Here is a 23,572-nt window from a genome sequence, read left to right as displayed (position 1 = left end):
GCTCAGTTGGTTAAGCGACTGCCTTCGGCTCGGGTCATGATCCTGGAGTCCCGGGATGGAGTCCCGCATCGGGCTCCCTGCTCGGCAGGGAGTCTGCTTCTCCCTCTGACCCTCCTCCCTCTCATGCTCTCTGTCTCTCATTGTCTCTCTCGCAAATAAATAAAGTCTTAAAAAAAAAAAAGAAGGGAAATAGGCTGAAGCCCGCCTTAGCAGCACTCCTGGTGAGAAAGCCCTGAAGGCTGTCGTTCCCCGGGGGCTAAGAATGAGCCAGGGCGGTGGTCCAGCTAGCTAAGAGCTTTAGTTGCACAGAGAGAAGCAGAGCCTCTGCTGCTTGGCTGGAGAGGTGCTGGGTGTCTGGGCTCCGGGCAGCCCACACCTGAGAGAGGCAGAGAAAACCCGGACGGCAGCAGGGAGCCAGAGGGACGGCCTGGCCACACTGGGCAGCAGAGCGTTAGTTTCAGATGCCGCGGAGGGGTCAGCAGTTAGTTACCAGTCGTCCCGGTCACCTCCAGACAGTGCCGGTGTGAGGAGGCACAGCTAGCCAACAGGGACCTTCTGGGGCCTATTCCAAAGCGGTGGCTGCGGAGGTGTTGCCGCTGCGTCCCCCAACAGGGTCATCTCAGCTGCAGAGCCCGGGCCTCGGTCTCCCCGCACGCCAGGGCTCCTAAGAGCCGTGCGCCCCGCGGGTGGGCCGTTCCCCGGGAGCCCCGCGTCGCGGCCCGCCCCAGGGGTCTGGCTCCGCTTCTCCGCCGCGCACGCGGGCGATCGTGGTGCATGGGTGTGTTTGGGGGCCTCCCAGGGCGCGACGGCCTGCGCCCCTGCCACCCCGGGGCTGCTCCCTCCTTCACCTCTCGCGTGCAGGCGGCCCCTCGGGCGTCGGCTCGGAGCTGGGGCGGGGGGCTGGCGGCCGAGAGGGGGCCGGCGGAGGCGAGCGACGCGGCCCCAAGTTTATGCTAATCCGCGCAGAGCCCGCCTCCCACCTCCCCTCCGCGGCCCCAGCGGCGAGCAGCGCGGGCCACTCGGCGGGACGCAGCCGCTGCGAAGCGCCAGGCGGCCGGGCCAGCGAGCTCCGGGGGCCGCGAGCGGCGGCGGGACCCGGCGGGAGGGCGAGCGGCGGGGCGGCGCGGCGGGCGGACGCCGGGCGGGGGCCCCGCGCGGGGCCAGGTGGAGAGAGCCGCGGGCCGCGATGGGCCGCCGCCTGCCGGTGTGGCTGTGCGCCGTCGCGGCGCTGCTCTCGGGGGCGCAGGCCAGGGGCACCCCGCTCGTCGCGCGGCCCGCGCCGCCCGGTGCCCCCCGCTACAACCTCTACACGACGGGATGGCGCCCGCGGCTGCGCCCGGGGCCGCACAAGTAAGCGCGGGCCGCGCCCGGGCGGGAAGCCGGGAGGGATGGGGCCCGGGCGGCGCTCCCACCTGCCCCGACCGCGCGCGGGAGACCGGGGGGGGGGGCGCGGGGAGGACGCGCCGGGCACCCGAGGCCGAGCCCCGGCCCGGACGGGCGCCCCACGCTCCGGGAGGCTGCGGGGCTGGCGAAGAAAAATAAGCCGAGGGGGCCTGGCGCGGCGGCTGGGACCTGGCAGTGCCCGCGGAAACCTTTCCAGCGAAGTAACATTTTCCAGCTGCGCTGTGTGCAAACTCCCGGCGCCGCGGACCAGGTGGAGGGAGAGGAGGGAGGGTCGTCGGCGCGAGGCACACGCGGGCCTCTCCCATGCATGTCCCCCGCGCGCCCTCCCTTCTCTCCCCTGCCCCGCCAGGTAGGAGATGGAGCCCAGCGCCCTGCAGCCCGCCCCCTCCCGCGGTCAGCCTGACCCCAGCCACCAATGGGGAAGCCCAGCGGGTTTGGGCCACAGAACTGGTGGGGGCGCCTGGGTCCTGGGCCCGAGTTGTGGCCCCAGAGCCCAATAGCAGCCCACAGGTGGCTGGCTTATGCCAGGCAGCCACCTCCCCACCCCTTGTAGTCTGTGAGGGCGGCTCTTGCCTCGCGGAGGCCTCAGCTTCTGGGCCTCGGTAGCCAGTGGCTTGGGAATTGGCCCCAGTCAGGTGAGTTAGGGGCTCTACCTGGGGTGCTGGGTGAATTGTATTGTAGGAGAGTGCTCAGCCCATAGCTGACATTCAGCAGGCTTGGCATATCAGAGCAAGCTTCCTGGGGAAGGCAGTACAAGAAGTGATCCGAGAGTGAGAAACCAGGAGCCAAGGGTGGGGGCGTGGGGGGCCGGAAACTACAAGATGGCATGCATTCCCCAAGGAGTTAGGGGAGGAAGGATGAGCAGTGTGGTCTCCCAGGAATGAGGAGAAGGGACAGAAGAGAGATGGGGATCTGGTCCCCTGGGGAGGCCCACAGATGGGGAAGGCAGGTATAGGCTCCTCAACAGGCCTGGCCAAGGCCAGATATTCCAAGGATGCCGTCCGTTCTCCCTTGCAGGGCCCTCTGCGCCTACGTGGTGCACAGGAATGTGACCTGTGTCCTACAGGAGGGAGCAGACAGCTACGTGAAGGCTGAGTACCGACAGTGTGGATGGGGGCCCAAGTGCCCCGGGACAGTCACGTGAGTGCACCCCCATCCCACCCACTCGGGACTGCTGGGCACAAGCCCCAGGCCTGCCTCTCTCTCAGGGCAGCAGCCAGCACCACAAGGGGATGGAACTCCTTGGACTCCAAAGAACCTATTACCCCAGGTCCCACGCAGGCTGGCTGGAGAAGGCCAGGGAGGAGACATGGCAGGTTCAGTTTAGGGCCCACAGGGGGGCCGGGGAGGGTTCCCAGAAGACACACAGAATGAGGCAAGGAAGAAGCAGCAGAGGCAAAGAGGGTTGAAAGTGAACAGAGAGGGCAGAGGGTCACACTGACAACAGTGGACGCCAAAGGGGCCCTGGGAAGACCCAGGGAGGGCTGCGGTGACTGTGGAGAAGGCAGGCCAAGGGTGAGGGGATGGAAGCCAGGTTGCTGGGGCTTAGGTCAGGCAGACGGGGCTGTAGAGGGTATTGGGATGGTGCACAAGTGTGATGCACAGGTCTGTACTTGGAGAGGCTCAAACGCATGTCTGAAAACAATCCCATTTGCTCCAGTGTGTCAGTGGGTGAACAGGTACATGGCTGAGCAGGGGAGGGAGTGGGCCTGGCCAGGCCTGCCCCGCACAGCTGGGCCTTCCCTTCTGTGCTCAGAATCAGGGATGCCGCCCACCGGCCTGGGTGGCCAGAGCTGAGTTCCCAGAGTAGGCTAGGAAGGAATAGAGAAAACTAAGGGGACCGGTGGGAGCCAAGAGTGGCCCCAGTGCACTGAGAAGGGCTGCCCACTCCGGCTCCTGGGCAGCACCCCCTCGCACACCCAAAGGGAAGGGCTGAGGTGGTGACAGGATTCTTCCAGGTACCGCCAAAGCCAGAGTGGAATTTCTGATGGCAGCATGAGCTAAAGGTGGTCCAAACTGGCCCTGGGGACACTGGGGCTAAATCCCTGCTAGTGTTCTCCCCAAGCAAACAGGGGAGTTCCTGTTCCCCAAGCAAACTAGAACACTAGAACTCTCCCCTGCACCTGCTCCTTAACCCTTCTCTGACCCTCTGCAAGGCCTGGCTCCGCCCCACCGCCCTGTCACCTTATGCACAGAAAAAGGAAAAACTTTGGCGGGGAGTGGAGGGGGGCAGAGAATCCAGATCTTGCACTGCGAGGCAGGAGCCTCAGTCCACAAGTACAGGGCCCTGCCCTCTCCCCCTCTCTGGCCCAGGTACCGAACAGTGCTCAGACCCAGATACAAGGTCAACTACAAGACGGTGACGGACCTCGCCTGGCGGTGCTGCCCTGGCCTCACTGGAGAAGGCTGTCCCGAGCACCTGACCGACCTCGGGGCCACCCCAGCCCAGCCAGAGCCTGAGCCCCAGATTCCCTCAGGGCAGCTGGGCCCAGGGCCCCAGCCGCCTTCTTCTAGCAGAGCGGCCCCCAGCCCCTATGGTGAGTCTGCCCATGGAGACCCTACCAGGTGATCAGGTTTCTTGGGGGCGGTGGAGAGGGGCCTGACGCAGGCGGGCTGGGCTCTGGCAGGGCTGGGGAGGGTGCATCTCACACTGGGCTTGAGGCAAAGCTCACAGACTCCTCCTGAAGCTGAGAAAGCTATATGCTCAGTGGGAAGGTCAGCTTAGAACAGAAACTCTCCCGGGTGGCCTGGCAACAGGACAGGTGGAGGGAGGCAGGCCAGTGATGCCCCTAGGGTTCTCTCCTCCTCTTTCCCAGGAAGCAAAGGCTCAGGGCTGTTCGGTGAGCGGCTGGAACGTCTGGAGGGTGATGTCCAGCGCCTGGTACAAGCATATGGTACCCTCAGCGGCCTGGTGGCCGGCCGTGAGGACCCCAACAGGATGCCTGGCAGTCCAAGGGCTCCTGCCGCTCCTGTGGGCTTCGGGGTCATCTCCGAGGGGTTCGTGAGGCCCGGAGACAGAGCCAGAGGGCCACTCACCCCTCCCCTTGACGAGATCTTGAGCAAGGTGACGGAGGTGAGCAACACGCTGCGGACCAAGGTGCAGCTGCTGGACAAGGTGCACGGGCTGGCCCTCGGCCACGAGGCTCACCTGCAGCAGCTGCGGGAGGCGCGTCCGTCTCCGCTCACCTCGCTGGCGCTGCTGGACGAGTACGTGGACCGACGGCTGCACCGGCTCTGGGGGAGCCTGCTCGATGGCTTCGAGCAGAAGCTGCAAGGCGTCCAGAGCACCTGCGACCTGCGGGTGCAGGAGGTGAGGCAGCAGTGCGAGGAGGGCCAGGCGGCTAGCCAGCGGCTGCACCAGAGCCTGGACGGCCGGGAGCTGGCCCTGCGCCGGGAGCTGGCCCAGCTCGGGACCAGGCTGCAGGGCCTGAGCGTGGCTGGCGGGAGCAGCTGCTGCAGCCGGCTGCCCTTGATCAGCGCCCGCGTGGACAACCTCGAGAGGAACCTACAGGCAGTCACCGAGGCCCAGCGGGGCCACGGCCCCCTCACCAGGGATGAGCTCGAGCGGCTCTCTGCTGCCATGCTGGACGGGGGTGTGGACGGGCTGCTGGAGGGCCTGGAGACCCTCAACGGGACGGAGGGTGGAGCGAGGGGCTGCTGCCTGGGCATGGAGGAGGGCGGGTGGGAGGCCGGCAGCTTCAGGAGCATGCTGGAAGAGCGAGTGCAGAGCCTAGAGGAGCGCCTGGTGACGCTGGCGGGGGAGCTAAGCCACGACGGCGCCCCCCCGGGCAGGCCAGCTCGGCCCCTGGTGCAGACGGAGCTGGCGGTCTTGGAACAACGGCTGGTCTCCCTGGAGACCTCATGCACCCCCAGCACCACCTCAGCCGTCCTGGACAACCTGGCGGCAGAGGTGAAGGCCTGGCAGAGCCGGAGCAAGGCCCTCCTCCGCCAGGTGGCCAGCCACGCCGCCCTGCTCCAGCAGCTCAATGGCACCGTGGCCGGGGTCCAGGAGCAGCTGACAGAAGCGACGGGCAGCTCACTTCAAGGTGAGATCACCCTGCTCAAGGTCAACCTGAACTCCGTGAGCAAGTCACTCACGGGCCTCAGCGACTCCGTCAGCCAGTACTCTGATGCCTTCTTGGCTGCCAACTCATCCCTGGGCGAGCGCGAACGCAAGGTGGAGGCTGAGGTTCACGCCATCCAGGAACAGGTCAGCAGCCAAGGCTCTCGGCTTCAGGCTGGCCACAGGCAGGTCCTGGGCCTGAGGGGGGAGCTGGAGCGACTCAGGGCCGGTGTGGCCGATGTGGCCGGCGGGCTGAGCCGCTGCCAGGACACAGCCCAGGAACTGCAGCAAGTGGTGGGCCACTTCGACCGGAGGGTGGCTCAAGTGGAGGGTGCGTGTGGGAGGCTGGGCCGACTGGCTGCCGGCCTGGACCACTTGCCCACCGAGTCGCTCAGGCCCACGGAGGGCCTGTGGGGCTATGTGGACCAGCTGAACCGCACGCTGGCTCAACACGCACAGGACATCGCCCGCCTCCGGGATGACCTCCTGGACTGCAGGGCCCAGCTGGCCGAGCAGGCGCGGCCCCGGCCAGCCGACTAGGCGGGCCAGACGGGACCGAACCCCAGATCCCGCCAACACTGGGGATGCCGCTCCAGAGCCCAGCCTCGCCCAGCAGTGCCTCCCAGCCTCCCGGGGCCAACGGGGATGCCACTTCAGAGGCCACGGAAGGAATAGCCTTGGTCCAGCTCCATGGGACTGTCCCAACCATGAAAATCAACACTCAGTGCCGTATCAACTGGACAATGCAGGATCATGGTCAAGGCAAGGACATCATGCCTGAAGGCCGGGCGGACCTGAGTGACCTCACAATCCAGCATGCACATTGCTCTTCTGCAGACACACCAGGAGCAGCATCTGGATGAAGACCCGCAGGTCCAGTCACCTGTCCACATCTCCCCTTGTCCCGGGGCAATAGCCCCCAGCCTGTGGAGGCTTCTGGTTCCCTTGTCTCCTTGACTTCCCTCCCTAGCCGTCAGGACCCAGTTTCTGTGGGAAGGTGGCGGCCACCGGCACTGTCCTCCCACCTGGCAGCTTTGTGGATAGTTTCTGAACCAAGGACCAGAGGTTTCCAGCTCCCCCCGTCCTTTCGGACAGAGCAGAAACACAAAGACTCAGCTGAGAGGTTTTTTATTTCTTTCGACCCTCCCCTCAGGTGAGGGCTTACTTAGGCAGCTGTAGATTCCCTGAGAAAAGGACAGGGTCCGGACCCGCTGTTTAGAGACCCACCTCAATTTATTCTTTTCCTTCTCTTTCCCAAAGATGCTTCAGGGCCTCTGGTCCCCACACCCTCCTCTCCTTTCCATCTGGGGGGAAATCCTGCCCACCCCCCCACCCCCCCAGGTTAGGGAATCTCTCCAGAGAGTAGATGTCATGGCCTAAGTGAGGCCAGACTCTGAACGGGAAGCCAGGGGAGAAAAAGGGCTCCAGGCCTAGTTTCCAGCATCCTAGCACAACCCCGGCCCCGCCTGGGTGTTCGCTAAGTGGTGAGAAACTCATGTCTGACAACCTGAAAACAGTGTTCATCTGGCCTGCAGAGTTTCCAGAGACCCTGATGCCCATCTCTGTTGAGGCTCCTGGCCTCAGTTTCCCCTCAGCAGCACAGGCCTTCCTGTGCTATGTTCCAGGTCTCTATAGCCCTGCCTTCTGGTTTCTTCCCTCCACTGTGGTGCTGTTGGGGGAGGGCAGGCCTGGATTAAAGCTTTTAGCCCGTCTAAAGGTATTTTCTTCCCCAGGGACGGTAGGCCGGAAGGCTGCAGTGGGCTGCCAGCCCGGCTTCCTACAGCCCCTCAGGCAAGAGCTCGCTCAGCAGCTGTGTGGGCGCCGAATTGACCAGCAAAGTCTAGGGAGGGTGGGCAGGTCACCGCCACCCACACTGGCAGGGTTTGGGGCTGTGTCCTCAGGGGAGGTGCTCAGAGGAACAGGAGAAGCAGCTGGGTATGGGAGAGGCCCAGGGGGAGCCACACTCCCTCCGCCCTTGCGCTGCCCTGGGATCCCTGTTCTTTGATGTCTGAGCACCCAGGGTTGGGGTGTGCTGAGATCCTGGGGCACAAGGGAGAGCAGTGAGGTCTGGTGCAAGAGCTGTGGGAAGGGGCCAGGGTTATGGAAGGGTCTGGCTTCGGAGGGTTTGCTCCATGCTGCCCAGATGCTGCTCAAGCACTCCCCCCTGCTGCCGCCAACCCCCTCCTGTGTGGGCAGGTCTCGAGCCTCACAGGCCTCCCTCTCCTCTCTGTGCTGTCAGGAGTTGAGGCAGTGTACCAGGGGGACGTCAAGGGCACGGAGAATCCTGCAAGGGCCCAGGTGATCATCATTTCACTGCTGGGCAGAGCCCTGCTGAGGCCTGGAGCGGCTGCCCCACCTCCTGCGGATCAGCTGGAGAAGGCAGGAGACAGGACAGGGGGGAGGGTCTCTGTGGCTGCCAGTCAGCCCTCAGCCCCCTCCTTCCCTTCAGTGGACTGGCCCCATGGCAGCCAGCTTGCAACCTCCTGTTCCCTGGGAACACCCAGTCAGTTCTGGGGCCTGGCCAGGGAGGAGGGGGCAGCTGGGGCCGGTTCAGGCCAGGGCATCGAGGTCCACAGTAACCAGTGGCTCCCGCCAGTAGCAGAAGTTACTGTATTCAGGGCTGGCCAGGTCTGTGCTGGGGCCACGGGCCACAGGTGGGAAGAGGAGCTCAACCACCTCGCCCAGCCGCTCATACCTGTGGGCAGAACAGGGTCAGCACCGAGAGCCTGAGCGGCCACCAGGCCCCAGCCCCCACCACATCAGGCAGAGGAGACCTGGGTGGAAGTGAGGCCCAGGGAGAGGCTGGGGCATGGGGATGTGGGAGGGGTGGGGGGCCCATGACAGGGTTTGGCCTCACGTGGATTTGTGGTTCTTCATGAGCTCCTGGATGAGCTCTCCCCGGGGGTTGACTGTGAAGATTCGAGATTCAGGGAGGCCCACCTGCCGGTAGGCAGTGACATCCTATGGGGGACAAGGAGGGGCTGATGGGCTGGGGGACAGGGAGGAGGCGGCCCGGCCCGTGGGGAGGGGACACACTCACGTTGGGCCTGTTCCCAAAGGCAGCATAGAAGGGCTGTTCGTTGGGCAGGAACAGCTGCCGGATGTCACTCAGGCAGGCAATTTTGAACACCTCTGGTTTCTTCTCAATCACCTCCCTGGGGCAGCCAGGGCCATGGGCAGGAGAGGGAACCGAGGAGGGGCAGCCATCGGAGGACGGCAGGGTCAGGTGACACGGGGCGGGATTCAACTGACACCCAAGCATGGCCGGATGCTGGCCTGGCCTGAGCCGCCAGTGAGCCTGTCACTCCCCGCAAGGACCCCTGGGCTTGTATCTCGTAGGGCTGGTTACCTGTGGAGCGCGGAGAAGAGGCTGCTGGGAGACAGCAGGATGGGGCCCTTGGGGAGGCCGCAGCCCCGCTCGCTCACCCACTGTAGGTAGGCCTTGGTGAGGTCAGCCATGCCAATGGCCCGTGCCGAGCAGTACAGGAACTTGAACCCGTTTCTGGAGGTGGGGGTAGGAGAGGCCCAGAGCCATCAGAGACCAGCCATTCCTTGGCTTTGGCCAGCTCAGTGCAACCCCGCAGCTCTGGCCTTCAAACCCAGAGGCCTTTGCAGGGAAGGGACTTAGGGAGAACATCGGGGAGAGGTGCCCGCAGTAGCTGTCCCAGGGAGGAGGAGCGCGGACAGCGTCCTGAGGCCCAGCGGACCAGCAAGGACAAAGGTTTGAGCAAGTCTGTAGGCCTCTCCTGCAGCATGAAGACCAGCAGTTAGACTCAGAGGCCAGACGACAGGAGACAAGGGTTTCATGGGAGAACGAAGGACCATCCAGGGACATGCCCGGGGTTTCTTCCCTCGTGGGTCCCCAAGCCTGGATTCCTGGGGCAAGGGCTGTGGTGGCCTCAGACATCCTGTCATTCCTTCCCTGGGGCCCTGCCCCAGCCCAGGCACTCACAGGTGGATTTTGTGGTAGAGACTGGTGATGCCCTGATGTGTCCAGTCTTTCCCCAGCTGGGGCAGAATGTGGCCCAGAGCGTCTGACCTACAGCCACAGAAGAGGGGTCACTCTGAGGCAGCCCCACGTAGCCCTCGCGTTCCACCACCCCCAGCCCCCAGGACAGTGCACTGGGGGGGCGGGGGGGGAGGAGGGCCTTTCTTGACATCCCCCTTCCCCCAGCACAGAGGAGGCCAGTCCCAGGCCCTCCCTCTCTCCCCTGGCCAACCAGGCCTCACTTGGTAATGGTCCCGTCGATGTCCGAGATGACCACCTTGTCGTCCCACTTCCACAGATAGATGGTGGCCCTGCAGCGGCAGGTGCCCTGGTACTGGGTGGTCACACTGAAGACCACATCATTGGCACCTTCTTGCAGGTTCAGGCGCCGCTGGGGCCAGGCAAAGGGGGGAAGCTGTGATCCCCATGGGCCTCTCATTCCCCTCCGCCTCCCAACTCAGAGAACCTGCCTGAATTCATCAGAGACAGCCACACGCAGACACATCCGTACGGGTGGAGGGCGACCTCAGGGAGTGAGGGAGTACAGAGTGCTGGTCGGGGCCCACACGGGCCCAGACACAGGAGCCCTAACCTCCCTTCTTGCCCCCGTTGGCATGAAGCTCACAGGCAAAGCCTGGCCCATGGCTGCCACCCAGGTTTCTCAGGTCAGCGCTAAGGCTGACCCTGCTCCTGGCATGCAGACACCCCACTCCCTCGAGATCCTCACAGGTAGCCTCCTGCCTGGGGCTAGGGTACTCGTGACATCCATCCATAGAGACTCCTAGCCCTGTCCTTGGTCCATAGAGAAGAATCAGGGCAGCTCTCAGCCACAGCTGGTGACCAAGGCTATTGGGCCCTGGCTGACCCCAAAGTGGGTGTCACACTGGGGTACCGTACAGATGGTCGCTGCCCGCCCTGGGCACCGCCCTGACAGAGCCCCACTTGGGGGCCAGTGACTAAGCTCAAAGACAGGGCTTGGGGGCAGGGACGGCCAATATCTGAGGGGCTGTCATCAGCCTTTGATTCCTTCAGAGTGGCCTCTAAGAGCTGATCCAGAGCCGGGAACCCACCGCAGGTAGATACTTTAAGACAACATAGGGAAGACTTTTCCCATAAGAGCATCCAACAAAGAAATGGGCTGGTGCATAAAGAAGCAAGCCCCTGACCCTGGAGGTTTTCAAGCAAAGGCTGTTAGGGAGGCTGCCGAGGGGATGGATTCTGGGCTCTGGTAAACTCAAGGCTCCACAGAGCCAAATTATCTCAGCCCCAGCCCCGCTCCCTGAACAGAGCTACGCACACACTCACTATCTGATTGGAGGAGAGGCGGAGGGACTTCTTGTAGGCGGGAGTCGAGGGTGGCAGAGAGGGGGCGTCCAGGATCACAGGGCTCTCTGGGGCATCATCCTCACTACTCAGGACATCAGTCTTCTCCCTGCAGGCAGCCTGGCTCTCAGGCCACTCTCCCCAGCCAAGGCCCTACACTCCCAGTAGATGTTCACCCCTCAGCCCATGCCACAAGGAACCTGGGGCTTGTCCCTGTTCCTCCAGAGGATCAGAAACCCCACCATGGTGTCACCCATTTGGAGAGGGGTACAGACATAAGGACGCAGCCCAGCAGTACGCACCCAGAAAGGGGCCAGCAGAGCTGAGGCTCCTGGCCCTTGGTGCCTAGCCAAGGTAGCCTTGGAGATGTTTATCTGTAAAACCTAGGGGTGTGTCTTAGGGCTTATTACCAATCCCACCTGCTTAGGCTTCAGCTGACCTGCCCTTGGTCATCCCCCACCCAAGCTTGGGTGTTCTGGTCACTTGAGAGATGAAAAAGGCAAGGTCAGCCCGCCCCTGGCAAAGAGGGGAGGCTCTGCCCCTCCTTAAGACAGTAGTCCCTGGTCTGGGTCAGGAGTCTGGGCACCCGGTCCAACTCTGCCAGTTCCCAGCTCTAGGACTTTTGGTGTAGCTCTAGGCCTCAGTTTTCCCATCTGTGAAATGGGGACATTTCTCAAGAAAAAGAAAGGGTGTAGAAGTGATTGGGCAGTGACAAAGAACCATAGCTGGGGGAGAGGTGCTGGCATCATCCCTGCCCCCACAGGGATCACCCCGAGGCTTGGCTCCAGCTGCAGAGCTCCAGCCATGAGGTCCAGCTCACCCCTGCTGCTCCTGGGCTGTGGTTTTCTCCGTCTGGACACTGCTCTGTGGGAAGAACATACATCCAGTGAGCCCCACCTCCTGCCTTGCTGACCACGCGCTTTGACCTTGACCACTCACCTCCCTGGCAGGGAAGTCCCGGCGTCGCCAGGAAAACCACCACCGTCCACCCTTCCGGGGCATCTTCTCCTTTTCCAGTTTGTCCACAGTGCTCTGAGGGCAGATAAAGGCCATGGCATTTTCCCCTGCACCACAAAAACCTACCTTTCATCACCCCCATGAACCCAGAGTCTGGGGCTGACCCTAGAGCAAGGTGCTATCAACATCTGGAGGCTGAGGAAGCATACTCACCTCCATGCTGGGACTCCAAGCAATGACTCATGGAGCTAAGCACAGGAGACCAAGGGCCATTCCTGCCAATCCCCACCCTACCCCAGCCTTGACCCCCTAGCTCTTGCCCAGCCTCGGCCAGGCCTCCAGATCCTACTAAAGTAGCTGAAGGCAGTGCTTTGGGACTTTCTCAGGATCTAGTACTCTCTGCATGATGCCACCAAGTGACAGCAGGAAGAACAGTCTATAGCCAGTACTCCCTTCAACGTCCAAGACCAACAGAGGCAACCCCAAAGGTCAATGACTCTATCCCATGCACGGCCTCCCTCTCTGTGTGTTACCACCACTGTCTGGTGGGGGCAACATGACCTTGGGAAGATGCTGATTAGATTCGTGCTAGGTATTCCCAGGGGGAGCCCAGGAGAGCCTAGGCCAAGGCCCACCCAGGAGACATATCAGTGTCCTACAGAAGAATGGTGAACCCAAGTCAGGAGGACATGACCTGGAAGTGGGTCAGCCAGGATACCCCCTTGAGCTGGAAACAGGCTGGGGGAGTCTCCCAGGGGCCTCAGGTGGTGGATCTGTCTGGGGGAGGTGAGGAGAGCCAAGCAAGAGAGTAACCCTCCTCCTTCCCACAGGCTCTGATCCTAGCTCAGGCCCAGAGCCAGCCGGAGGATAGAGCCGAGTGTCACCAAAGGGAGGCGTCAGCTGTCAAAATATGGATGGTGATGTTCTTGGGCAAGTCTAATCAATCCAAGAACAATGGGCCAGATCGGGGCAGGGGAGCCAATGGCGGGGCGGGGGGCGGGGGGGAGGCAGGTGCAGGTCAGTGAGGGTAGAAGTTCTGGGAAGGACTGAAAAGACTGGGTTCCTTCTCACCTCTGAGCGTCAGCACATGCTGTTCCCTGTCCCTCATCTGCTTACGGATTATTCATTCTTCAGATCTCTGCCCAGGGGGCACGTGCTCAGCAAACGCCCGTTTTAGCCTCTCAAAGCACCCAGCCTCTCCTTCCCAATACTCACGGTTGAATTTTATATTCATCTGGCTGAGTCTTATGATTAACTGTCTTTCTAGGAGGGCATGACTGTGGGGACAGGACAGCCTGTGCCTGGCACACAGTAGGTACTCAACAAATGCAGGCCAATAAAGCAAGCAATGCTGCAGCCCAGGCTGGAGAGCTGCTCGGGGTAAGAGAAGGAGCGGGGCCTCTGTCTCCCAAGCCTCGTCTCTCAGATCTAAAAGCCTCCTGTGGAAGGTTATCATCCTCCCCCGGTGTGCCCTGAGCTCCTTCGAAGTCAAGTCCAACCCTGATGGGATTCATCCAGGCCAGGAAGCCAGGATGGGGTGGGGCTTTGTCTGCACAGCACGGGGTGAGGTTCCAGGGGCCCTCAGTTGCTCCTCTCACAGTGGGTCTTGCAGCTGGTCAGCCCTAGGCCCATCTCTGCCCACTCTCCGCTTCTTGGCCAAGGGCCCCACGCTGGGCCCACTTTCCTTGGCAGGCCCAGTGGTGCTCTAACCATTACCTTGGGCAAGTTTCTCTGGAAGGCTTGCAGGGAGAGGATCATGGGGGCGGCCACAGCCCAGTTATAATGCCTGGAGAGACAGAACGGGGAGTCGGGACTGCAGTAGCCATGGGGCGGTGGAGGGCAGGGCCACCCTGGGGCTGCCAGCGGCTCAAGCTTGGTACTCACTTCTCATTGATCTTCACCACCAGGTTTGGGTGCTCAAGGAGGCCAGGGTTTTGGACGAGGTCCTGGTAGGAGACGATGTGCTGGTTGAACTTCTCTGGGCACAGAGGCAGAGAGTAAGGAGTGAGGCTGACATGTCTGATGTGACCTGCTGCCCCAGCCCCTCCCGGATCCCCCCTCCACACACACACACACTCTACCACTCAGGCCTCCTGCAGGTTGGGTCTGGGACCCAGCAGGGCTCCTCCCTACCTGTGGTGTTTGCACCTGCTGTGCCCACCATCCCCAAAAGTTCTACTTTTGGCACTCGCCATCTTGGATTCACAGGGTAAATCACAGCTTAGCATTAAGTGTTTGCTTCGCAGGGCCTTGGGAATGCCCTGCCCTCGCTGGCTGCACGGGGCTCCACAGAGCAGAGAACAGCAAGGGCGCCCAGTCTAGCCTCACACCTCTGCTGCCCCCCCCACTCTGGGGGCCTCCCCGCCCTCCCCAGGTCCCTGGGCTCAGTGCCAATCCTTGGAAGGGCTCAGGCCTTGGTCAGACATACCCAGGGAGATGTCCCGGCTCTCAGCGAGTCCGCCACAGAGGGACAGCTCTATCATATCCACCATGTCCAGAGTGGGTTCTGGCTCCTGTTCGGGGTTGGGGTCTCCCAGGGGCTTCTGGCTGTTGGGTTCACTCCACCTTCTGGGCCCCAGTCCACAGTCACTGGGGGCAGAGGGGCCAACAGTGATGTGACTACAAAGAGGCTGGGGGGAGGAGGGCCCACCCTCTCAGGCCCTTGGTAGCCAACCCCTGGCCCCACCAACCCCCATCCCAAGACACCCTGGCACCCAGCACCCAGGCACCTCTGGGGGAAGTAAAGGGCTGCATTCTCAGAATCCAGAGAGGGCAAGTCATCCAGATAGATGTCACTGGGGCCCAGATGCTGGCTTCTCTTCAGGGAGCCTAAGGGCAGAGGGGACACCTCTAGTCCTAACATGTGCTTAGTAGCATGAGCAGGAGGTGTCCCCTTGTCTTTGAACACCCTAAAGCAGCGCTGTCTGGTAGAACTTTCGGGGATGGTAGAAATGTCCCCTGTCTGCCCGCCCAATACCGCTAGCCACACGTCACTATCCGCGCACTGAAGATGTGGCATGATGGAGATACAGAATTGTATATGGTATTTAATTTCAAGTAATTTTAACTACATTTTACATAGCCATATATAGCCAGCAACTACTGATTTGGACAGTGAGTCCTAGTACCTTCCCACACTCTTAGGATAAACCCCAGCTCCTGCTCCAGCAATGATCCAGCATCTGCTCATCTTGCTGGCTTCCTCCCCACAACCCTGCCTTGCTCAAGACACACCAGCTGCCTCCCTTCCTAGACATGCAACCTCTCTCCCACTTCATGACCTTGACACATGCTCTTCCCTCTGCCCAGAATTCTCTTCCCTTGATCCTCCCTTGGCTGGGTCTTTTATCGTTCGCGTCTCAGCTCACACATCCCCCACTCGGAGAGGCCTTCCCCGACCACATGATTTAAATAGCCTCCGTGCCCACTGATGATTCTCTTCTGTGTCACCCATGACATGCTCTTCTCTGCTTACGCATGCTTCATCTAGCTCCCTCACCGCGAGCCCATGAGGGCTGGAGCCAAGCACAGTGCCAGGCACACAGTAGGTGCTCAAAACACGCTTGAAGTACCAGAGTCTACCCAGGGGGTTATGTGAGGCCAGGGAAAACCCTGGGAGAGGGCCAACCATCACTCACCTTCCCTCCTGGAGCCCCCCTCTGGCTCCCTGGTAGCCACTGGGCCCTCCAGGGTGGCCCAGCTCCAGGATTTCGAGGGAAGAGGCAGGCCTGCATCCCTGCAGCTCTGAGGCGTGGTCTCCTTTCTCTCAGGAGTGGGAAGAGGGGAGCCCACCAGAGCGGGAGGCTCCGCGTCAGTAGGAGGAAGGTCGGTACCAGCCCCTGCTTGCAGGATTAGGGGTCCCGAAGGGTCCGCACCAGCCACAGAAGCGGAGGGGGTGCTGGACTCTTCCCGAAGAGGACAGGCTGACCCAGCCCTGCCATCAGCAACCTTTGAGGACTCAGGCCACTCTGCTTTGGCTACCTTTGGTCAAATAAATGGGGTGGGGGAGGGGATGTGAACCAGTGCAAGGCCTGCCTCCCACACCCCACAAGGCCTTGGGGGTCCAAGTCTCAGTCACTGCACTTCTGACCCACAGGGGACCACCGAGCCCCTGAAAGGCAGGGATGGGAGGCTGACATGGAGTCACTCACCTTCGGCAGCCTCCCCCAGGCCCACTGTATGTGGGATTCAGCTCGTGGGGGGCTGGGCTCAGAGGTCCGTAGCTCCAGCTCTGAGTCACTCTTAGGGGATGTGAGCCCACCCGGCGGGAGGCTGCAGAAAGCGAGAACTTAGAGGCCCTCAAGCCAGCCTGTCGCCCACCACTGCCACCCCAGCCTGAGGAAAAAAATATTTATAATACATATTTGTGCCTCTGTTGGATCCAGAATGTATAAATATATGGAAGACTCCTACAAACCAACAATAACGAGGCAAGCTAGTAAAAAAAAAAAAAAAATGGGCAAAGACCTGAATAAACACTTGGCACAGGAGATGTAGAACTGGCTGGTAAACATACTAAACGTGTTCTATGTCATTATTCATCAGGAAGATATAAATAGAAACCACTCTGAGACCTTGGCCTTGGGTCCCTGTCTGCAGGCCACCTAGACTCTCACCTGGACTGGGGGCCCCACTCGCCATCAGAGTAGGGGTAGATGTCTCTGGCTTGCGGTAAGGACTCCCCTTCTGACTGGATGCTGCTGAGGGGGCTGCAGGGAAATAAATGGTCACCGACAGGACCGGGCACCCCAGGTAGCGCATGGGGGCCTGGGTGTCAGGGGCTCGGGGAGGTGAAGCCCAGAGAAGTCACGGCCCTTGTCCAGGGTCACAGCAGCAGCAGAAGAAACGGTGCTTGAACCCTGGGTGGTATCCCCACACCCTTAGCCCCCCACCTGGTCCGCACACACCCTGGGGGCTCTGGCCTTGGCTTTTCCAGCAGGGACAGCTCACTCTCAGCGCCTGTCTCCAGCTCCTCCGAACTAGAATTGGCTGCCACCGTGCCCTCCTTCCGCTTGGGCTTCCTCCTGCGAAGCCTCTTCTTCCGCCCCGTGGAGGGCACCCCGTCAGAGATGGCCTCAGGCTCACTGGCTGTGCTCAGCTGGGAGTCTGAGGGGAGCCCAGACAGGTCTCCACAAGGGATGGGCGATGTGCACAGACAGGGAGGTACGTGTTCCTGTGAGACAGACCAGGGGCTAGAGCCTGGGGAGCCACCCTCGCCACCCAATCGTTCTGAGCCCTGCCTGAGTCCCAGGGCCTGGGTGTGAGCTCATTCGGGCTCAGGAAAACAGGCACGGAGGCTGGTCCGAGGCAGCAGTAGCAGCAAGGCCTCGCAACCGGGCCCGGGTGCCACACGAACCACCCCGTCCAGGTAGAACCCTGGAACTTGGCTACTCATCTCCTCCTCCGCCCACACCTGCTTTCCCTTTAAGACTCAGCCAGACATCACCTCCTCCAGGAAGCTCGCCCTGATTAACCCCAGCCCCAGTTCCAACCCCCTCCACTGCCATGACCATACAGTTCCATCATCTGTTGTTTATATGTCTGGCTCCCAGGCTGGTCTGGGAGCCCTCTTTGCAGGCAGGGGTGACCCGTCACCTGAGTCCACTGCACAGTGTCGGGCATACAATAGGGGCCTATTTAAAGTCTGTGAAGCTCAGACTGTTGAAACACCTCCCGCTGGCTTGTGTTGGGCTCTGCCTCCCTTCTGAAACACCCCTCTCCTCGTCCCTCACCTTCATCCTTCCATGCTCTAACTGCACCGAGCCAGCACCAGATCCAGAACAATCCATCTCATGCTTTCCAGCCCCCTCCCAGCCACGCAATAGCACTCTCCTCCTTTTCAGGCCGCCCAGGGAAGGCCTCCTTTTCACCCTCCAGGGGTCCAGCTCCAGTGTCCTCTTCTGAGAAACCTTCCCCAGCTTTCCCCAGATAGGAAATCAGCTCTTGCTGCCCCCATCCCAATTCTGCTCAGGCTCCAACAGCATGCTGGGAGTGCCAGCCCTAGCTGATCCCCCCACCCCCATCAGACTTGCTGCTAGGGTGGTTCCCAGGGGCAGGTCGGTGACAGGGCCCAAGATCCAGCCCAGAGGGGGCAGGTGCCGCAAGGCACTTACATCATCGCTCTCCAGCTCCTGGATGAAGAAGGCCTCCCCGCTGTCCCCCAGCTTCATGTGCAAGTCCACAGGCTCCCCGTTGATCTCGATGTCGACCTGTAAAGGGGTGTGGTGGCGCACAGTCCCCAACATTGTCCCTCACCCCCACACCCTGTTCTACTGGCCCCCCTGCCCCTCTGGAGCACTGCACTTGCTGGAACTCCTACCCAAACAGCCTCTGGTGTGCCTGGCTGCTCCCCACCCCGAGGCTCTCTGCTCAGGCTCCCCTTTGCAGAGAGGCTGCACTGAGTTCTCCACCCCCCAGCCCCCCATTTTTCCATTCTCTGGGCTTTCTTGCACATACCACTGTCTCAGTATTCTTGTCTGCCTTGATTTCTGTTCTTTCTGCCACACCCCATCAGAACAAGACATGACCCATCTTGTCGCCGCTGTGTCCCCAACCCCCAGAGTGCTTACTGACTACATGAACAACAGTACGAAGGACCACTTTCTAGGCACTGATGGAGAGTTTTATCTGGACTCTCCCCTTTAACCTCCCAGCAACACTGTGCAGGGCTCCTATCCCTACCCCCCCTTTATAGACGAGGAAACCGAGACCCCAGGGGTGTTACGTACTGGGAGGTGGCCAAGTGCGGCTGTGAGCCACGAAGTCTGCCCCAGCTCTTTACTGCCTCGTTATACAGTCCCCCACACGCTGACACTTTCCTGTTAGGATTCTGGCACGTTCCCAGGGGCCCCATAGGAAGGGGATTTGGACCCACCAGACCTCTTTCCATACTCCAGACCTCAGCACTAGAAAAAAGCTGTCCTGTTCGCCTGGGCCCAGAGAAGGCAGCACAACTTTCCAAAGGGAGAGAAGCTGACCTTTTGAGTGCTACCCACATACCTGGCCCTGGGACGGTGTTATCAGCTCCTATCTCATTCTCCCAAATCACCCCTCCGGCACCAGGGAGATGAGAGTGTGCAACCATTTGCCCAGGTGGAGAGGCTTACCAAGAACGCACAGGTGAGGTCTTGGTAAGCTGGAGCCAGGCCGGACGGCCCAGGTACCAGGGACAGCCCCACTGTGCGGCTCCCACAGGAAAATGGGACCCCTCCGGGACCCGAACCCCCCAACCAACCCCAAACTGTCAAAGAAAATGCAAAAGAACAGACGCTTGTCCAGAGCACAGATCCCCACCTAAGGGAGGTCTAGGCCCTCTCCTGGGACTGCAGGGGCTGCCCTGGCCTTAAGAGCCCACCCTGCCATGGCCCCTGGCTGGCCAGCGCTCACCACCTTCTCCCGAGACCGCAGGACGCCTAGCTTGCCGAAGCGCACGTGGAAGGGCGAGCATCGGAAGGAGCCGTCCACCTGCTTCACCACCAGCACGTCAATGCCACCACTCAGCGTGGCCGGGTTCAGGCCTTGGTATATGTCCTTCATCGTCCCCAACACCGTCCCTGCCAGTTGCCCCACGTAGTTCATGGCCGGTGCTGGCAAAGGGAGGAGGTGCTGGGACAAAGGCCGGGTCCACCTCCCTCAGTGGGGAGGCTCTGCAGCCCGGCCCCCAGGACGCCCAGGTCCCCAAGCATGGGAGCGGCAGACCAGGAGTGGGGGGCAGAGGTCTCCCCAGACTTACGGTGTGTTGCCCTCGGAGCGCCTTTGCAGACCGGAGGGATGGGCGGTGTGCCTACAGGTGTGGGTTCTAGCCCCGGCTCGCCCACCGACCTGCTGTGGGGCCCCTGGACACCTGCCTTCCTTCTCCAAGTGCCAATCTCCGCATCTGTCAAATGAGAGCCCTGGGTGAGGTGATCTGGGGTGCCCTGCGTCTCTAAATGCCGTGAGTAATGATAATGACCATGGTGTGCGGTGGCAGGGCTCGTTCCATCTTTGCAACAACCTGCGAGGCTGGCCGAGTGGGTGTCATTATTGCTGTTTACAGACAAGCTAGCTGAGGCTTGGAGTGATTTGCCCAGGACCATGACTAGTAAGGAGAGGAGCCAGGACTCAGACCCAGGCCTGTGTGGCTGCAGACCCCTCAGTGTGAACCACTGGGTGGGCCCAACTGCAGGGACAGGGGCAGGTCAGCACCCCTCCCTGATGCAATGGGCGGCAGCCTCATGATATATTAGGCCCAGGGCCTGGCTGGGTAATGGGTGACAGCCCTAAAGGCTGATCTCTTCCCAGTAAGTAGGGAGGAGAGAGTCTCAGTTCTTCCATCTGAGAAATGGGTTCATCTCTCTTGCTGCTTCCTAGTCTTAGGAGTTGGAAGGGGCCTTGCTGCACCATCGTGGCTGATCTGTGGAGAACCAGGGGTAGGCTACCTCAGGTACCTAAGGCTCTGCCCAGCTCTGTTTCTGGGGTCAGATACTTGAGGGAGGGCATTTCCTATAGTTGGGGGTAAAATGACCTCCCAGTTTATGGCCCCAAATATCAAACTCCTTCCCAGTTTCCCTGGAACAGGTGGGAATCCTATCCAAGATCCATAGCCTGACCCCAATGTCTCCAGGCCGCAGTTCTCAGGCCTGACTCCCACTTCTGAGACCCTGGCTCAGCTGGCCAGGCCTGGAAACCCACATTCAGGCCTCAGGCTGGCCCCTACCCCACCAAAGCTGCCCCTCCTTCCCCCAGCCAGACCGGTCTCTCCAGCTTTCCCACACCAGGCAGAGCTAGGCAAGCCAGAAGCAGAAGGCTGTGGCAGCCATGGGGAAGAGCCAGGGCTGTAATGAGAGCTGCTTCCACGCTGGCACGGTGCCCGCCCCACCAGCAGCAGCTCATGGCCCCTTCCCTGCTGGCCAGGCCAATGGCCTACTGCCCCTCTGGCTGCCAGGAGCCAGGCCATTCCATCTCTGCATGGCACTCCCATCTCGCAGACCCCGCATCAGAACCCCTGGAGGACCACCTGCCATGCAAGACCACTCCTCAAAGAAGTTAAGTGACTTATCCATAGGCCATAGATGGGGCGGGGTGGGGAGAGTGATGACCCGTATCCCGGTTTCCTGACCCCATGTCATGGTTCCTGCCACCCCACAGTCCCCAAACCACCCCACAGTTGTCTGCAGGGAGGGCAGCTGCCCCAGCCCACCTCTGCACAACCCTGCAATGCCTTGCCACTCAAAATGTGGCCCAGCAGCGTCAGCATCACCTGGGAGCTCATTAGAAACCTAGAACTTCAGAAACCTAAGGTACAACTGGAATTGCTAAAATGAAAACTTGGGATAAAATGAAGCTTTCTGGACCCTGATAATGGCATTCAAATATAATATACAGTTTATCTGCGAAACACCCACTATGTGCTAGGTGAAAATCTCCACTTTGGTTCCTTCCTACACCCAATTGTGAATAAAGGTCAGACATGTGATGGGCAGGTCTCTAGATCACTGTGCTCAGGAAAAGCAGAGAAGACTCCAGAAGTTTCCAGGAATAAAGGAGCAAGCATGGGAGGGGCAGACCGGGAGTGGGGGCAAAGGTCTGCCCAGGTGGAGGCTCAGACCTTCGCTATCTGCCCCGCTGAGGACGAAAGAGCTGGGCTGGGTAGGGACCGGCTCGGCTTGACCTAGTACAGAGTTTCTCAACTTCAGCATCATTGCCGTTTGGGGCTAGATAATCCTTTGCTTTGGGGGGATTGTAGGATGTTTAGCAGCATTCCTGGTGTCTACCCACTAATACCAGTATCCCACACCCTCCAGTGTGACAACCAAATTGTCTCCAAACATTGTCAGATGTCCCCCGGGGAACAAAACTGCTCTTCGTAGAGAGCCAGTGAGGTAGGAGAGCTGAATGGCAGAGATGGCACCATCTCTGGGAGGCATGGGGTCCTACTCTGCTCCAGCTGTGGGGCATCCTCAGGCAAGTAATGTGCTAGCCTCAGTTTCCCCTTTATGAAACCAGGCCCCAATTTTTCAAACCGTCCTCAGCCTAGAATTCATTCCTCCCCCTGTTCCCCCCCACACTACGAGTGGATGCCCCCCACATCTGCCTGCTCAGCATTTGGGGGGACTCCAATGAGCTAAGCCCTGGGATCCCTCTTCTATCTGCACCCATCTCTGAAGGCATCTGCTCTCCCCCAGGACCCAGCCCTGCCTTCTTGGTCTTCTCCAAGAGCTCTGCTTGGCTCCCTTATACCATCCTTCACCCCAAACTAACATGTCTAAACTCAAATACTTCATCTCTCCCCCGGGGACCCAGATCAGCTGAATTCCTCTCAGGATTCATGGGCATCCCTCCCTCCCGAGCCCTCTGAATCCTATCCCCCCATTTCCTTCTCCTGCTGTCCTAGGTCAAGGCGTTACTACCGGATGCCCAGATCCTGGGTGGCAACAGGACATGTAAGATACTAGACTATCTGGGTTCTTTTTTTTTTTTTTTTAAGATTTTATTTATTTATTTGACAGAGAGAGACAGCAAGAGAGGGAACACAAGCAGGGGGAGTGGGAGAGGGAGAAGCAGGCCTCCCGCGGAGCAGGGAGCCCGATGCAGGACTCGATCCCAGGACCACTGAGCCACTCAGGCGCTCCTCGACTATCTGGGTTCTAATTCCCTCCCTGACACCTTGGGCAAGTCACTTCATCTCTCTGAGCTTCGGTTTCAGCCTCTGAAATGGGGATAGGGGATGTGTGAGTAATTAATGAGATAACTCACGGAAAGCACTAGGACACAGTAAATGCTCATAGGTGTCACCTATCAACAGCAGCATCTTTTTGGGCATCATGACAGCCTCAGTCACCCAGGCTGGTCCTGAGGGCACTACAGGTCAGACTGCAATGCACTGTCCCTGCCCACCGTTGAGAGGTTAGACTTCTTTCCATATCATTCCAGGCCCTCTTACACCATGGTGGCCCGCTTTTTGCAAAGTGAGCAGGTAGACTCCAGGCAGGCCTCCACAGGGCGCCCAAGCCTCAGGGCCCACTTTGGAACACCCACAGGCCTCCCAGGCCAGCACACAGCTCTACCCCAGGGTCTGAGCTTCAGCCTTTCTGGGCTCCCAGATCTGGGGAAGGGTGAAGGTACAGCAGGCCCAGAAGAAGCAGGAGGATAAGCATTCCTATAGCCCTGGAAGGGAGACAGCTCCACCCCTGGCTCCCCAGCACCCGTCACAGCTACTGGGTCTCACCCCATCTCCGCAGGGTGAGCAAGGGTCAGACCCTGTTTTGCAACACAGGACACTCAGTACCAGAGAGGGTGGGTGACCTCCCAAAGGCCTGGGGTGAAGCTGGGCCAGCCACCCCTGAGAGTTTTTGGCATCTTATCTCCTGATCCCATATTCTGGATGTCCGGGGTCCCGCAGCGGCTGGGCCAGGGAGGGGGACGAAGTGAGACCGGCCCCTCCACCCATGAGCTACCTTCTGATGTCCAGAAATGGACCCAGGCCCGCGGACAGGAAGAAACGTGGGTCAGATGGCAGGACAGACAGGCAGGGCAGGGCTGGGGAAGGGGTACCTCTTCTCAAGCCGGGGTTAGGCCCTACCTGGGGAGCTGCCCACTGGACCTCCGGGATCCGGAAACGCCGCCTGAGTGCACGGGGTCAGCGGTAAGTGTCCTCGGCCCCACACTCAGTTGGAGCTTCCGTCTCCTCCAGGACCGGGTGAGATCCCGGCTCCGCCCCTTGAGCCTGGCGGGTGTCTGCAGGCCCCAATCCGCCCAGGCTCCACCCCCCCCAAAGACCCCGCCTCCGCCCAGTCCCCACGCCCAAGGGCGCCCTTTCACCTATAGAGGCTGGGCGAGGCCGGAGTTGAGGCCCCGCC

At 60.7% G+C, this 23,572-nt stretch overlaps 2 protein-coding genes across 8 annotated transcripts; one reads left to right on the top strand and one right to left on the bottom strand.

Moving 5' to 3' along the window:
* Window positions 1-1,127: 1,127 nt before the first annotated feature.
* EMILIN3 (elastin microfibril interfacer 3) lies at window positions 1,128-7,183 on the top strand. The gene is made up of 4 exons (XM_045885779.3): window positions 1,128-1,350; window positions 2,422-2,544; window positions 3,718-3,941; window positions 4,221-7,183. The coding sequence occupies exons 1-4, from the start codon at window positions 1,187-1,189 to the stop codon at window positions 6,005-6,007; spliced, it is 2,298 nt and encodes a 765-aa protein (XP_045741735.1). The 5' UTR covers window positions 1,128-1,186; the 3' UTR covers window positions 6,008-7,183.
* On the bottom strand, window positions 6,580-23,446 carry LPIN3 (lipin 3). 7 transcript variants are annotated; one of them, XM_064573183.1, is made up of 21 exons: window positions 23,296-23,446; window positions 19,468-19,611; window positions 19,122-19,321; window positions 17,849-17,944; window positions 16,628-16,908; window positions 16,352-16,444; window positions 15,887-16,007; window positions 15,374-15,716; window positions 14,465-14,564; window positions 14,164-14,324; window positions 13,620-13,713; window positions 13,452-13,521; window positions 11,718-11,810; window positions 11,599-11,642; window positions 10,761-10,887; window positions 9,698-9,846; window positions 9,420-9,506; window positions 8,817-8,969; window positions 8,508-8,622; window positions 8,325-8,428; window positions 6,580-8,162 (listed from the first exon to the last, which is right to left on the bottom strand). In XM_064573183.1, the coding sequence occupies exons 3-21, from the start codon at window positions 19,311-19,313 to the stop codon at window positions 8,018-8,020; spliced, it is 2,568 nt and encodes an 855-aa protein (XP_064429253.1). In that variant the 5' UTR covers window positions 19,314-19,321; window positions 19,468-19,611; window positions 23,296-23,446; the 3' UTR covers window positions 6,580-8,017. The 7 variants fall into 7 exon arrangements, with proteins under 7 accessions (XP_064429253.1, XP_045741733.1, XP_064429254.1 ...); XM_045885777.3 differs by having other exon boundaries at window positions 16,643-16,908; XM_064573184.1 differs by having other exon boundaries at window positions 19,125-19,321.
* Window positions 23,447-23,572: the final 126 nt, after the last annotated feature.

Source organism: Mirounga angustirostris, unplaced genomic scaffold, assembly GCF_029215605.1.
Source record: "Mirounga angustirostris isolate CCGP_5_RB_7025 unplaced genomic scaffold, mMirAng1.0.hap1 SCAF_10, whole genome shotgun sequence".
Lineage (NCBI taxonomy): Eukaryota > Metazoa > Chordata > Mammalia > Carnivora > Phocidae > Mirounga > Mirounga angustirostris.
This window is presented reverse-complemented; position numbering and strand designations above follow the sequence as displayed.